This window comes from Monomorium pharaonis, unplaced genomic scaffold (genome assembly GCF_013373865.1).
Source record: "Monomorium pharaonis isolate MP-MQ-018 unplaced genomic scaffold, ASM1337386v2 scaffold_655, whole genome shotgun sequence".
Taxonomy (NCBI): domain Eukaryota; kingdom Metazoa; phylum Arthropoda; class Insecta; order Hymenoptera; family Formicidae; genus Monomorium; species Monomorium pharaonis.
Genome location: NW_023415973.1, coordinates 31605 through 46132, shown reverse-complemented (window position 1 = coordinate 46132; position 14528 = coordinate 31605). Strand labels below are relative to the sequence as shown.

At 29.4% G+C, this 14528-nt stretch overlaps 1 protein-coding gene across 1 annotated transcript; it reads left to right on the top strand.

The window, feature by feature from the left end:
- Positions 1–1124: 1124 nt before the first annotated feature.
- On the top strand, positions 1125–14522 carry LOC118648756. Its single transcript, XM_036295162.1, has 10 exons — positions 1125–2435; positions 2515–2637; positions 3235–3468; positions 4154–4333; positions 4688–4870; positions 5306–5488; positions 5936–6118; positions 10243–12105; positions 12953–13015; positions 14392–14522. Exons 1-10 carry the CDS (start codon positions 2387–2389, stop codon positions 14520–14522), a joined length of 3192 nt encoding a protein of 1063 aa, XP_036151055.1. The 5' UTR covers positions 1125–2386.
- The last annotated feature ends 6 nt before the right edge of the window (positions 14523–14528 follow it).

Sequence of the window (14528 nt, the reverse complement as noted above, 5' to 3'; positions counted from 1 at the left end):
TTTCTTATGCGTTACGCAAAAGTGTGTGCAATGATATTTATTAAAGGATTAAACATCCTTAGCGCATATAAAGCATAAGGGTGCTGTCCCATGGTGCTCTGAAAACGAAATCGGAAACGCAGATCGCCAATCACAAGATCATTCTGATAGAACCTTTTTAAAAATTCCGTTGAAATGGTTCCCGTGATTGGTGATCCACCTTTTTTCTTCTTCTTCTTTCCCGTTAGGTTAGGTTAGGTTTCCGTCCAATCCGCCTTTCTGATTCCGTTTTCCAAGCACCATAAAAATATAATAGTTGATTATTCCATTGAAATTGACCAATCGTATTTGTTATTAAGCAAAACTAACAAATGCGATTGATCAATTCCAATGAAATAATGAACGATTAAGTTAATTAGAGTTTAGTGTAAGTGGCCTTCAGTGAGAGTGGTTTTAAGCTCGGTCTACGATAAGTCATTAGTCGTTGGTCGTAAGAAATCTAGCCAATCACAGTTGATCTTAGAGAAGAATAAACGAATATGATTGGTTAAATTTCTTACGACCAACGACTAACGACTACTTATTGTAGACCGGGCCTACATGTGACGTATTTGCGTAAGCTTAACTTGCGTCAACCAATCACATCGTCTTTTATGTGCCCTAAGGGCTCTGGCACACCAGCGCGATTTTGTCGCGCGATGTTCAATGAGCGACTGTCTTTCCGCTCATAGCTGTATACCCATTGGACATCGCACGTCACGCGCGACAAAATCGCGCTGGCTGCCAGAGCCATTAAGGGCCATCTACAATGGAGAGTCGTAGGCCGTAGCAGTAGTCGTAGAAAATGTCTCCACTTCGTATTGCTTTACTGTTTTCAGCCTACAGCAGACATTGAGCCAATTCATTGCGTGCTTACGATGAGCGTTGGGGCATTCGGGATTAGTTTTTGGTCGCCTTTCTTTGATGGCCGGCTTGTATGTTATTGCTACGTCGTTTTTATTTTAGACAGCATTGCCGTAGTTTTAGTGCTGTTACGGCTAAAACATTCCATTGTAGATGGCCCTTAAGGGTGCGGTCCCATGGAGCGGATTATGCAGAAGCGAAACGAGCGGATCACCAATCACGGGATTATTCTGATAGAACTCTTTCAAAGATTCCGTCGAAACGGTCCTGTGATTGGTGATCCGCTCGTTCCGCTTCCGCATATTCCGCTCCATGGGACCGTACCCTAAGACGATTTTAGGGACATTCAGAGCACGTTAAAGATGATGTGGTTGGTTGACGCAAATTACGTTTACACCGTATGTAAAGCCACTCTGAGGGTGCAGTCCCATAGAGCGTATTACGCCTAAGCGGAACGAGCGTATCACAAATTACGGGACCGTTTCGACGGAATTTTTGAAAGAGTTCTATCAGAATAATCTCGTGTTGGTGTTCCGCTCGTTCTGCTTATGCGTAATACGTTCCATGGGACTGCACCCTGAGGCTGATGTCCCCTGGAGCGGATTATGCGGAGCGGAATGAGGGTGCAGTCCCATGGAGCGGATTATGCGGAAGCGGAACGAGCGGATCACCAATCACGGGATTATTCTGATAGAACTCTTTTAAAGATTCCGTCGAAACGGTCCTGTGATCTCGTTCGCACATGTGTACAAGTGCAAAATCCACCTTTTGCACTTATGCGCATGCACGAGACCATCTTTTGCACTTGTACGCATGCGTGAACGAGAGAGAAAGGTATTACCCAAAGCATGCTAGCCTTTTCCCTCTGAATCTTACCCCTACTCCCACAATGCTCAGTCTAGATATATTATAGGCGAGTTTTTTAATTTATCGATCAATTGCATTATGCACAGATGCTTTTCTCTGTAAAAACTTTTTTTGCGCATCGTGCGATTGAGTAATCGATGAGTTAAAAAACTCACCTTATGTCTATGGACGCGACAGACTCTTATTGGGTGCGTTCCACTTAAAGCTTGCAACGACCGTGGAATCATTTTATCCTTGTTGTTTATCAAATATTAAACAAAGATAAATGACGCTCGCAAGCGTTGCGAGCGTTAAGTGGAACGCACCCATTGTAGATCCGCCCTAATCCGCTTCATAGGACCGCAACCCGAGTGGTTGCGCTGCTGGTTGCAATGGCCGCATTCAGCAAACTCAGCAGCTAAGTAGCAATCGAACATGATTGGTTCTGACTTATAGAACCAACAAATCAACGGCATTATTCAACGGAAAATCTAGTAATGTTGCTCAACTACTGAGTCTGCTGAATGCGGCCAATGAGTCTTTATTGCGATTAGTTTTTGCTCTAGTTCTATTAAATAACTAAGACCAAGAACCAATTGAATTAAAAAATCACTGCGCGGCAAACTGTAGATGCAGACCAATTGAGACAAAGGTTAATATGCGATGTTCGAAGATGTGGATTTTTTATTGTATCTGCGCATTTTACGGTAAAGATATCTGTCGTGATGAAAATTTATATTAAAATTTACAAGGAAGTTGTAAAAATTCTAATAATGTTTGCTTTAGTAATGCTCACCAATGGTACATATTACGTATGTCCATTAAATGATATTTACGCAAGAAAAGGTAATAATTGCATGTTGAAAAATGCGCAGTTAAGAACAAAGGCATGCATAATGGCTGTTAACGGTACGTATGTTTTCACAATAACGCTATTGTTGCTAGAATTAACGGTAATTTTTACTTTTACTTTATCGCTGTGCCATAAGAAACACGTTCCTCGCATAATATGTTTAATGTCGTTTTTTAAATTATTGTACCTTTATGGAATCATTTTCCTTATCATAGATGCACTGTTGTATTATAATAATTATTAATCATTATTTTTGAAAACTTCTATAAGAGTACATCTCTGTCTCATCAATACAGAGAAGCAGAAAATAAATTAAGAAAGTAAAAAATTAATACAAATATTATGTCGTCAAAATTAATTTTTACAATATAATAATTGATAATTATATTGCAAATAATTGATGTTGGCCAGCAATCAATTCTGAAATAATATAATATTGATTTAATAACTTTAGTATTATTTTTATGAAAAATGTGACTTTTGTATTATTTTTATGAAAAATGTGACGTGACACATTTATATTTTTATGTAAAAATTGTTTCCACATTTATTTAAAATAATTTATTAAAAAGTATTACATTTTGCCTATAATGTCTTTAAAAGTTTGTAAGAAAAATGGGGACAAATTAAAAATATTTTTTATATATTTGTAGCAAATATCGAGCATCTTTCTAAAATTAAAAAAAATTTAAACCATAATATTCCTCGAGTAAAATTACAATCTATAAATCTTTGCAAGTATAAAACACTTAGCCGACAAAAGCCTCGAATAATTAAATCTGAGGTACTTAAAAAAGGCCAAAAAATAAAAATAAAAAATAAAAGTAAAACTAATCAGCAGGCGCAAGAAAAACTAAAGACTACATCTGAAGAATACAATCTCTCTGGTAAGAAAATTGAAATTGAATATAAAGAAACTATTTTTTCAGAGTATATAAGTTTACTTCAAATTTAATTTATTGCTTATTGATGTTATCATCTTATTAAAATGCCATTATAACATAAATGAATTAAATGAAGAAATAGATACTATTTAACATTAATATCTAATAGTGATATTAATACACTGTACATCTTACAAAAATTTAATATTGGTAATAAGTTGGTCAATAATTAATTATTTATTGAGTATTAATAAAAACAATTGTTAAAATTAATTTAAAATAAATAATCACTAACATTTTATATTGCCAGTATTAAGTTTCTTTAAACTTTGCTCTTTTGTTATTTCATATATATAAATATAGTTCTTACAAATAATTTTTAAAATTTTTCAAATATGTATGATGTCAAATGTATATGGTAACAATAATAACAATAATAACTTCATTAATTTATTATTTCATAGTATATAAGTTTTTTAGACATTAATGTATCAAATGTCTCTTACAGAAATTTAATATTGACAGCATTAAATTGGCTTGTGATTAATTATTTTTCATATTAACAGTACTATTGGGTTAGTGCTTCTAATACGCAAAATAAATAATTAATCACTACTCAATTTAATGCTAATATTAAATTTTTATAAGAAACATTAATATCTTCTTTGACTATTTTATATATATTTAGATATGATTCTTACAAATGATTTTTCAAATGCTATACTACAAATAGACACTGTGAATAATGATAGCTCGTCCACTGATTTATGTTTGAATATTCAAACAAGAATATTGGAAAAATCTAATACTCGAGAAACATTAGATACATTGGTTGAGAGATCAAAAACCAACACTGATGAAGACAATTGTAAGTTATATTTAATATATTAATACTGTTATAAATATTAAACGTCATATTCATTGTCTTTCTTATTACAATCTTTCACTTCAACTTAATTTATTTTATACATCTCAAATTTGATATCCATAAATATTCTTTTTTTATTATCTATTGTTAATATTGTTAACGTTGTAAATAATATTTCATAAATTTTAGTATTAAATTGATCTTTGATTTATTATATATTATTACTATTAAAAATACTGTTATTAGTTCTTTTAATATTCAAGGTAAATAATTAATCACTGCTCAATATTAATGCTAATATTAAATTTTGTAAGAAACATTAATATCTTCTTTAACTATTTTACATGTGTTTAGATAAGATTCTTACAAATGACTTTTCAAATGCCGCATTACAAACAGACACTGTAAATAATGATATCTGGTCCACTGATTTATGTTTTGAAAATATTGAAACAAGAGTATTGGAAAGATCTGATAATCAAGAAACATTAAACATGTCGGTTGAGAAATCAAGAACCAATACTGATGAAGATAATTGTAAGTTACATTAAATATACTAACATTGTTATAAATGTTACATCGTATTAAATTGTCTTATTACATTCTTTCACTTCAACTTAATTTAAGTTATTTTATATATCTCAAATTTGATATCCATTTTGCAGCTATTTTAAAAGTATTTTTTTTATTATCTATTGTCAATATTGATAACGTTCTTCAAATTTTCTTACAACTATATTTATTTATTTTATTAATTTAACTATATTTATTTATTTTATAATGATATTAATATTTCATAAATTTTAGTATTAAATTGATCTTTGATTCATTATATATTATTACTATTAAAAGTACTGTTATTAGTGCTTTTAATATTCAAGGTAAATAATTAATCACTGCTCAATTTAATGCTAATATTAAATTTTTATGAGAAACTTTAATAACTTATTTAACTATTTTGTATCTATTTAGATATGATTCTTACAAATGACTTCTCAAAAAGTACACTACAAATAGGCATAATGAAAAACAATAGCTCGTCCACTGATTTATGTGTTGAAGATATTGAAGCAATAATATTGGAGAAATCTGATACTCAAGAAACATTAAATATGTTGGTTGAGAAATCAAGAAAAAATACTGATGAAGATAATTGTAAGTTACATTAACTATACTAACATTGTTATAAATGTTAAACGTTGTATTAAATTGTCTTATTACATTTTTTCACTTCAACTTAATTTAAGTTATTTTATATGTTTCAAATTTGATATCCATTTTGCAGCTATTTTAAAAGTATTTTTTTTTTATTATCTATTGTCAATATTGATAATGTTCCTCAAATTTTCTAACAACTATATTAATTTATTTATTTTATTAATTTAACTATATTAATATATTTATTTTATAATGATATTAATATTTCATAAATTTTAGTATTAAATTGATCTTTGATTCATTATATATTATTACTTCTAAAAGTACTATTATTAGTGCTTTAAATATTCAAGGTACATAATTAATCACTGCTCAATTTAATGCTAATATTAAATTTTTATGAGAAACTTTAATAACTCATTTAACTATTTTGTATCTATTTAGATATGATTCTTACAAATGACTTCTCAAAAAGCACACTACAAATAGGCACTATGAAAAACAATAGCTCGTCCACTGATTTATGTGTTGAAGATACTGAAACAATAATATTGGAAAAATCTGATACTCAAGAAACATTAAATATGTTGGTTGAGAAATCAAGAAAAAATACTGATGGAGATAATTGTAAGTTACATTTAATATACTAATATTATAAATGTTAAACATATTCAATTGTCTTTCTTATTACATTATCTCATTTTACTTTAAGTAAATTGAACTAAAATAACAGAATGTATGTTTCGTATCTTCCAACAATTGTATTCCTTATCTTAATTTAAATTATTTTGTACAGGGACTTAGACCGAAATCAAATTATGATTCGGTTTCAGTTACGGTTTAATAAAATATTTGAAAACTGTACCGATTCAATTTCAGTATAATAGGTTCAAATTTCTTGATAAATAAAGAAAATCAAAAACCGTTTAATTTGTCTTTTTCGATTCTGATCCAGGCACTTAATTTTTCGATTCTTAATAAATAATAATAATTAATAATATTTAATAATACTTTAAATAATTGTAGAGTGTAGCGGAAACAAAAGCTGAGTTGAATTGTCCCCATAAAATCATTGCACTACAAAAAGAAAAGAACCGATTGGAACCGGTCCAGGTCCCTGATTCTGTACATTTCAAATTTGCAGGATTGGGTGGTAACTAGTTAAATAGTTGAAAGTTATTAATAAAGTTAAAAAGTTAATAACTTAATTTAATTTAGTTAATTTTAAATAATTTAATTTTTAATTTTAACTAATTATTTTTTAAACGTATAAACTTTAACTTATTAACTTTTTTGCTAAATTAAAAATTTTATCTGGGCAAAAGAAAAAATTATAAAATTTATTTTTGCATAAAAACAATTTTTTTGTTATTTCATATGATTTATATTATAATTTTATTTACAAATAAAGTAATAAATATATTTGATGATATTGTAATTATGTTGGTAATCTGATTTAAATAAATTATATGGCTTTTTCATTTAATATAAATAAAGCTTTTCAAAATTAACTTTTACTTTAACTTGAGTTAAAGTAATCTCAACGTAACTTTAACTAAGTTAGTTTTTTATTTATGTAACTTTTAACTTAATTAAATTAATTTTATAATCCATTAACTTTAATTTAATTTAGTTAAAAAAATATATTAACTTACCCAATCCTGCAAATTTGATATATTCATTTTTCGGCTATTTTGACAATATTTTCTATAATCTTTTACCTTTGTTAATATTCTTAAAATCCCAATTATTATCGCTAATAATATTTTTTTAAATACTTTTTAAAACATTAAAAAATATTTTTAAACATTTTATATTTTATTAAGTCATTTTACGTTTTATTTGCAAGTATTACTTAGTGTTTTGGACGATACCGAGACTAGTCTCGGTCTCGGTGTCGAGATCTAGACGAGACTCAAAGTTTGAATTCGAGACAAAGACGAGACTTTTTATGCTGAGAGTCTTGACGATATCGAGAGTCTCGTCGAGAATTTTTATATATGAGATATAACTTTATTAATCAGTCATTTTTTTAATAAGAATGGAAAATTTAATTACATGCGGATATATTTATTATTGTTTCATTAATCATTATTTAATTTATAAATCATTAAATAATGATTTAATAATGATTTAAATAATGATTTATAAATTAAATAATCCACCTCTTATTCTTATTACGTCAATGTCAGAAGTCGTTTAAAAAAAATCATTTTTCCGAATTACGAGTAACCCAACGCGAAAAACACAGAACGGGTGACAGAGGGAACATTAACGAGGCTTTAAATAGATTATTAGTTTATTTATTGAAGTAGATTCTACTTAGTAGAATGTGTACTGTGTGTGTATGTGTGTGTGTGTGTGCGTGTGCGTGTGTGTGTAATACCATTAGAAGAAAATTTTTCAAGCCAACAACATAGAGCTTAAAAAAACCAACATTAAATCTTTAAAAATTAAAACCTTTAATTTAAAAACTTTACTGATGAGGCTGTCACTACAATATTTCAATTTTATCTTTAAGACTACAATTCAACCAAGAATTTATACATAAAATAATGCGTACCTATGTTTCATGTAATCTATTCTTGTGTTTTCTAATGACACCTTGGAAAATAAACTTTCCGCTGGAACAGAAGTGGCGGTAATACCAAAAATATCCTTAGCCATTATTGATAGAGTAGGATACATTGCTTCACTTTGTTTTCACCAAATTAATACTAAAGATTCCTTTGATGCTCTTGGTGCATTTACATATGTTTCAAATTCTTGAATTGGCGTTTGTATTATTCATTCCATGTACAGAGAGTCAATATGTATATTATCTTCATCTGTTTCAATTGTGTTCTATATAATTATTACCATCATTTTGTTCTTCATTGTAATAATTTTTATAAAATTCTAAAAACTGTTTTATAGACTCTGCTTTCATTTCTTTGCCCCACGAAGTCAAATCAAAAGTTTCAATTTTATAGCGTGGATCTAAAATCAATGCGACACAGTAGATCCAATTAGTCTATTATGTGAATAATGCTTAAGCATTTTGTTACATCCTGCTTGAAATGCAGTTAGTCGATCTTTCTGTCTAATTCAAAAATTTTTTTCTTGATAGAATCTAAAAGCATATTAAATTCTACAATTATTACCATCGGTAATGTTACATATTTATCACCTAACAAAGTCGACAAAGTTTTAAATACTTTAAAGTACTTATAAAATTTTTCAAGAAGTTACCATTCATCTTGATTAAGTTTTAAATGAGAAAAAATGATGTTATTCTCGCAAAGCGTATTTAGGGGACTTTTTAAATGCAGTCCGGTTTTTATCACGTCATATGTACTGTTCAAACGTGTCGAAACGTCAATATTAGGCGATACATATTTAACATTTGTAGTTTCGCAGCAACTACGTAATTTAATTTGCCATTGTTGACGAACATATTTTTTTAAACATTTTTCGCAATTTTGTTATGCATTGTTCGTCATTCATATCATTTTCTATTTCTTCATCTTCGGCATCTTCGTTATCGTACGTCATATCTTGCAGCTTTATCAATTTCAAAGTATCTTGAATACCTAAATTTAATATATGAGCAAAGCAACGAAAATGTTGCTGTTTTGCATCAAAGCGAATATTATTTTCTTCCATAAGAATTTGTAATTCTTTCATAAACCTGGTATTTGCAGATGCGTTATCTACTGTTATTCCTCCACACCTATTTTCAATGTGAAAAGATTTTAACAATTTATAAAAAACTGTAGCAATATCTTCTTGCATGATTTTTGTTAGAAGGAATAAAATCTAAAGCTACGGACTGTAGTTCCCAATTACTGTCTACAAAATGGACTGTAATTCCATAGAATGATATATTTGCCAAGGAATTCCATCCGTCGATAGTAAAAGAAATTTTTGATTTATTTTCCATTAAAATTTTTTTCAAGTATTGTAGTTTTGCAAACTTTTGCATTACTTTTGTTCTTATTGAATCCCGTCTTGGTATTATAATTTTATCGTTAAGTTTTTGAAAAAAGTCGTGTAGCGTTATCTTCGAAAAAATTAAAAGGCAAATAAATTAATTTTTCAGATAAGTAGTTTAATTGCAATTAATTGATTATGGTTGGCCCCGTTAGCTTACTGAAATATGGGTTAACGACTTGGACGGGGTGGCTGCAGGAGGGGGGACGAGGGTCGTGTGTGTGTGTGTGTGTGCGCGCGCGCGCGCGCGCGTGTGTGTGTGTGTGTGCGTGTGTGTGCGCATGTGCGAAGCATTCTCTGCACCACACAGCTTTGCGACGTGGCCATTTTAAATGTGGCTGTTCCGAACGTGGCCGTTCCAAACTTGGCCGTTTCGAACGTGGTCATTTCGGACGCTCCCTTACATTTTAAAATGTAATTCTTTATCACTGGGGAGCACTTTAGGCTCACAGTAAAAATAGTGAATAATTTAAGTTTAATCGCATAAACCAAAAAGGTTAGAAAAAATGCTTTTTATGATTATTGAGACCGAGAGTCTTGATTCGAGACCGAAATCGGGATGAAACCAAAAATTTCGAGACTGAGATGAGACTCGAGCTAATATCGCCTCGTTTCGGCGAGACCGAATCACTAGTATTACTTGTAAATTACTTATGCATCGTATTTTCTACACATGAGAATATATCAGTATATACTTCTAGTATATACTTAGTATATATTTAGTAGATAAAAGTATAAGGGTTTTTTGTAATTTTTGCAATTGTATTTTTATATTTAAGCTTCTGAATATATTCCTTCGTCTACAAGCGAGTCATCAATTTACTCAGATACAGAAAATGATAATACAAAGAATAATAGGAAAAATGTCTCTGTAAATAAAACTAATACGTCTAGTGGTTTAGACATATCTAATCTACATTTGTCAGGAACAAAAATGTGTGATGATGCTGAAATGTATGTCACAGAATCGTCAGGAAAACAAACACATTCCAAAAAAAATTGTTGTTATTACTGCAAAAAGCTACAAAGTAAGATAGCACGTCACTTAGAAACTGTGCATTCTAATGAAAAAGAAGTTAAGAAATTTAGTGTATTACCTAAAGGAAACTACGAAAGAAAGAAAATAATAGAAACTCTTCGACGAAATGGCAATTTTCAGTTTAATACTAAAAAAGAGATAAACAATGGAGAACTTATCGTATGTAGGCGACCAAACAAAGAATGGCATAGAACGGCTACTGATTTTTTACCTTGTGGTAAGTGCAAAGGATTTTTTTCAAAAACATCTCTTCGACATCATTTTCGTCGTTGCACTGGACGTAATAGCAAACATAATAAATCAATAACTGTATTGGGTCGTACTATTGTTGGAAGAACTCACGAACTAGCTAATAAAATTCTTAGAACAATTGTCTTTCCCGTATTACGAGACGACGATGTGACTCGTGTAATAAGGTACGATCGGTTAATAATTCTATATGGAAATAAACTTTGTTTGAAATATAGATTGCAACACCAACACGACATGATAAGATCTCGATTACGGTTATTAGGACGTTATCTCATAGCACTAAAAACAAAAGATAAAAATATAACTGATTTTGCCTCATTATATGATCCGAAATTTTATGATGTCGCAATTGCTGCTGTTAATTCTGTTGCGGGTTTTGATGAATATAAAAATGTTTACAAAGTACCATCTGTAGCATTTAATCTTGGGACGTATATAAAACATGTCGGAGAAATTCTTATTAATGAATGTATAAAAAATCATGATCCTATGAAAATGGAACTGGCCGAAAATTTCTTAAAACTATTGAAACAAGACTATGGAACAAGTGTTAATAGAACAGTATTAGAAACACAGATGCAACAAAAACGACAAAAGAAGATTATACTTCCATCGACAGAGGATATTAGAAAACTGGATAATTATTTAACAGAAAAACGACAAGAAGCTTATAACAATTTGACGAAAGAATATTCATATAAAGAGTGGCTATCTTTGCTGGAAACAACTCTCATATCGGTGCAATTGTTTAATCGTCGACGAGCTGGAGAGACTGAAAGAATACAAATATCAGAATTTCAAAATTATCACAGTATTGATGAAGAAACGAATAAAGATATGTATAAATCATTATCAATGGAAGCACGAAGATTAGCAAAGAAATATGTCCGTTTTGTAATACGTGGTAAACTTGGTCGTACTGTTCCTGTTTTAATTCATTCCGAACTACTAAAATGCATTAATCTTATATTGGATTACCGTTCACATGCAAAAGTACCTCGTGAAAATCCATATCTCTTTGGAATACCAAGTTACGATAAGAAGAGATATAAATATTTAAGGGCTTGCAATTTAATGCGGTCTTTTTCAGTAGCATGCGGAGCAACCATGTCACATACATTACGTGGAACACAATTGAGAAAACACATAGCAACTAAATGTATTTCTCTAAATTTATTAGAGTATCAGGTGAATGATTTATCAAATCATTTGGGACATTCAGATAAAATACACAAAGAGCATTACAGATTACCTATTGCTAGTCGAGACATTTTACAAGTATCAAAACTTTTGGAATATGCGCAAGGTGAAGAAAAAAATAACAATGAGGACGAAAGTACTGATGACGATGGTATGTATATAAACGCACGCACGCGCGCGCGCGCGCGCGCGCGCGCGCGCACACACACACACACACACACACACACACACACACACACACACACACACACGTTGGGTTCGAAAACGTCACCCGAGTGCTCTTGGGTATTATTCTATTTTTGTTGTTCGTTCAATGTGAAACGAAGATAGAATTATATCCGAAAGCACTCGAGTCCGAACACAGCTATATAAACAAATATAATGTACAGTAATACAATTGAAAATAATTTATTATTAATTTTTACATATTAAATTATCAAATGTATATCAAATTTATTGCACAATATATTTATATAATTTAACATTGAAAAATACGACAAACTATTTTTCTAATTTTATTATTATTACTGTTCTTTTTTCTAACTTTAGTAATTTTTTAAGAATGCTAAATATTACAATTTTTATATAGACTTGGAAATAATGAAAAATATTTAGAAATTTACATCGTTAAATTTAATATATAAGATGATTTATAATTAATCTATAAAAACATTAAGGATAAACTTATCATTTAAAGAGACAAAAATTCACTTTAAATTAAAAATGTGTTTTATTTATTTGCATGTTAAAATATTAATATGTTATTAATATTGAGCTTTATTTGATCGTATTTCAGAAATTATTAATGCTTTAAATTCTTTTTATAAAAATATTTGTCTTAAATTAAATTAAAAAATTATTATTAACGTTTTCTGCAATAATATAAATTAGTTTAATAAATTATTGTTTATGTAATTTATATTAGTATTCCTTGTTTTGCTATTTAATACTGTTTTGTTTTACTATATAAATCACAGGATTATATCTATATATTCTAGATGAATCTGATGTATTGCTCAAAAGAGATTCATGTAATGATGAAAACCGATCATTCTCTTCTGGTAAGTATAAAAGTATAAAAGTAAATCAAAAAATAAATAAATTAAAAAACACTATATAAATTTTATTTATGAGATTGCATGTTTCCTACCTTATATATTGAATTTGTTGATATATTCAATGTTAATTTCTTAAATGTCAGCTCTAAATAAACGAACAAACAATTTTTTATAAGAAAAAGGATGTATTCTTTTATCTGAAACACTCAGTTATTTCAATTGATTAGATATGTTCAGATAAATGGAATTATATTGTAATTTGAAATACATATTGTGATCTTTTAAATAATTACATGTATAAATTATATCATTATCTTTTATTATTTGCACGATTTTTAAAAAATATACATAAACAATACAACGTTTGAATTATGTTTGAGATAACAAAATATATTTTCAAATATTCATCGAATATAATTCAAATCATTATACCAACGCATACGTTACAACATAGAGTATAACAATTTTTTAACGATTTTCGAAGATATTTTTTATTTTCCCTCTTATCGTTGGCGTTTTAATAACTGGGCTGCGTTTAGAAACATCATCCGGGTGTTCTAGCTATCATTTTACCCTTGTTTGTCATCGAATGTTAAACAGAAATAATATGATAGCTAGCACACCCGGGTGATGTTTCTGAACGCAACCCTGAACTGCTATAACTAAGACGCTTATGTGCTTGGGTTAAAAAATGTTATACTTAAAGTTTATTGCAATTGTATTTTTTTGAGTGTTGTCCTCATTAAAATGTTTATCTTTAAATAATTCCATTTTATTAATAATTATAATTAAACTGTATTAATTGTGCACATCTTCTGCAGTAATCTTAATCTTGTAGTAATTATTTAGGACGTAATATTCTCCATTATGTTTTTATAATAATTAATATAAATTTTCTACGTATAATTCTATGCATTATTTTTGCATTATTATTATACAAAATGTTTTACTATACAATAAATATGTGAGAAATAAATAGTATTTTTTGAAGTTGTTTAAAGCCTTTGGCACACAATACAATTTGCCATGCTAGGTCGCATATGAGATATCTTACTACGTATCCTTTTTGGCTTACGATTGCTGATAATCATCTGAATCAATTAGGACACAAGGACATTCATATGCGACCCTAGCATGGAAAATCGTATCCTGTGCTGAATGCTTAAGACACAAAGATTTTAATGAGAGTCAGCATTCCCAAATTTTGGGAAAAATTAGAGTGTATACACGTTAGCGGTATTCTTAAGAAGACAGCGTTCATTACTTTTGCAATGAACAATTTAGTTGTTAAGATGTCAGAAAGACAAAATCGTTTATTTTCAGCTGCAAATTGACCTGCAATGAAATCTTGGTAATAGCAATACGTTGATTTGTTCTAGATGAATATCAGATGACATACCATTATCCAGTAAAAATCAAAATTTATTTAAGGATTTGTGAAGATAATCTAAAAGAAAAACACTGCAGGATTTTTACTAACAAGCTTTACCCACTATTGCAAACTTATTAATGATTA

Excerpts from the sequence above, each read along its gene's own strand:
- LOC118648756 (XM_036295162.1), top strand. The coding sequence starts at position 2,387 with ATGCGATGTTCGAAGATGTGGATTTTTTATTGTATCTGCGCATTTTAC. Across the intron at positions 3,469-4,153 it reads TGAAGAATACAATCTCTCTG|ATATGATTCTTACAAATGAT; the intron begins GTAAGAAAATTG and ends ATATATATTTAG. Across the intron at positions 6,119-10,242 it reads AAATACTGATGGAGATAATT|CTTCTGAATATATTCCTTCG; the intron begins GTAAGTTACATT and ends TTTATATTTAAG.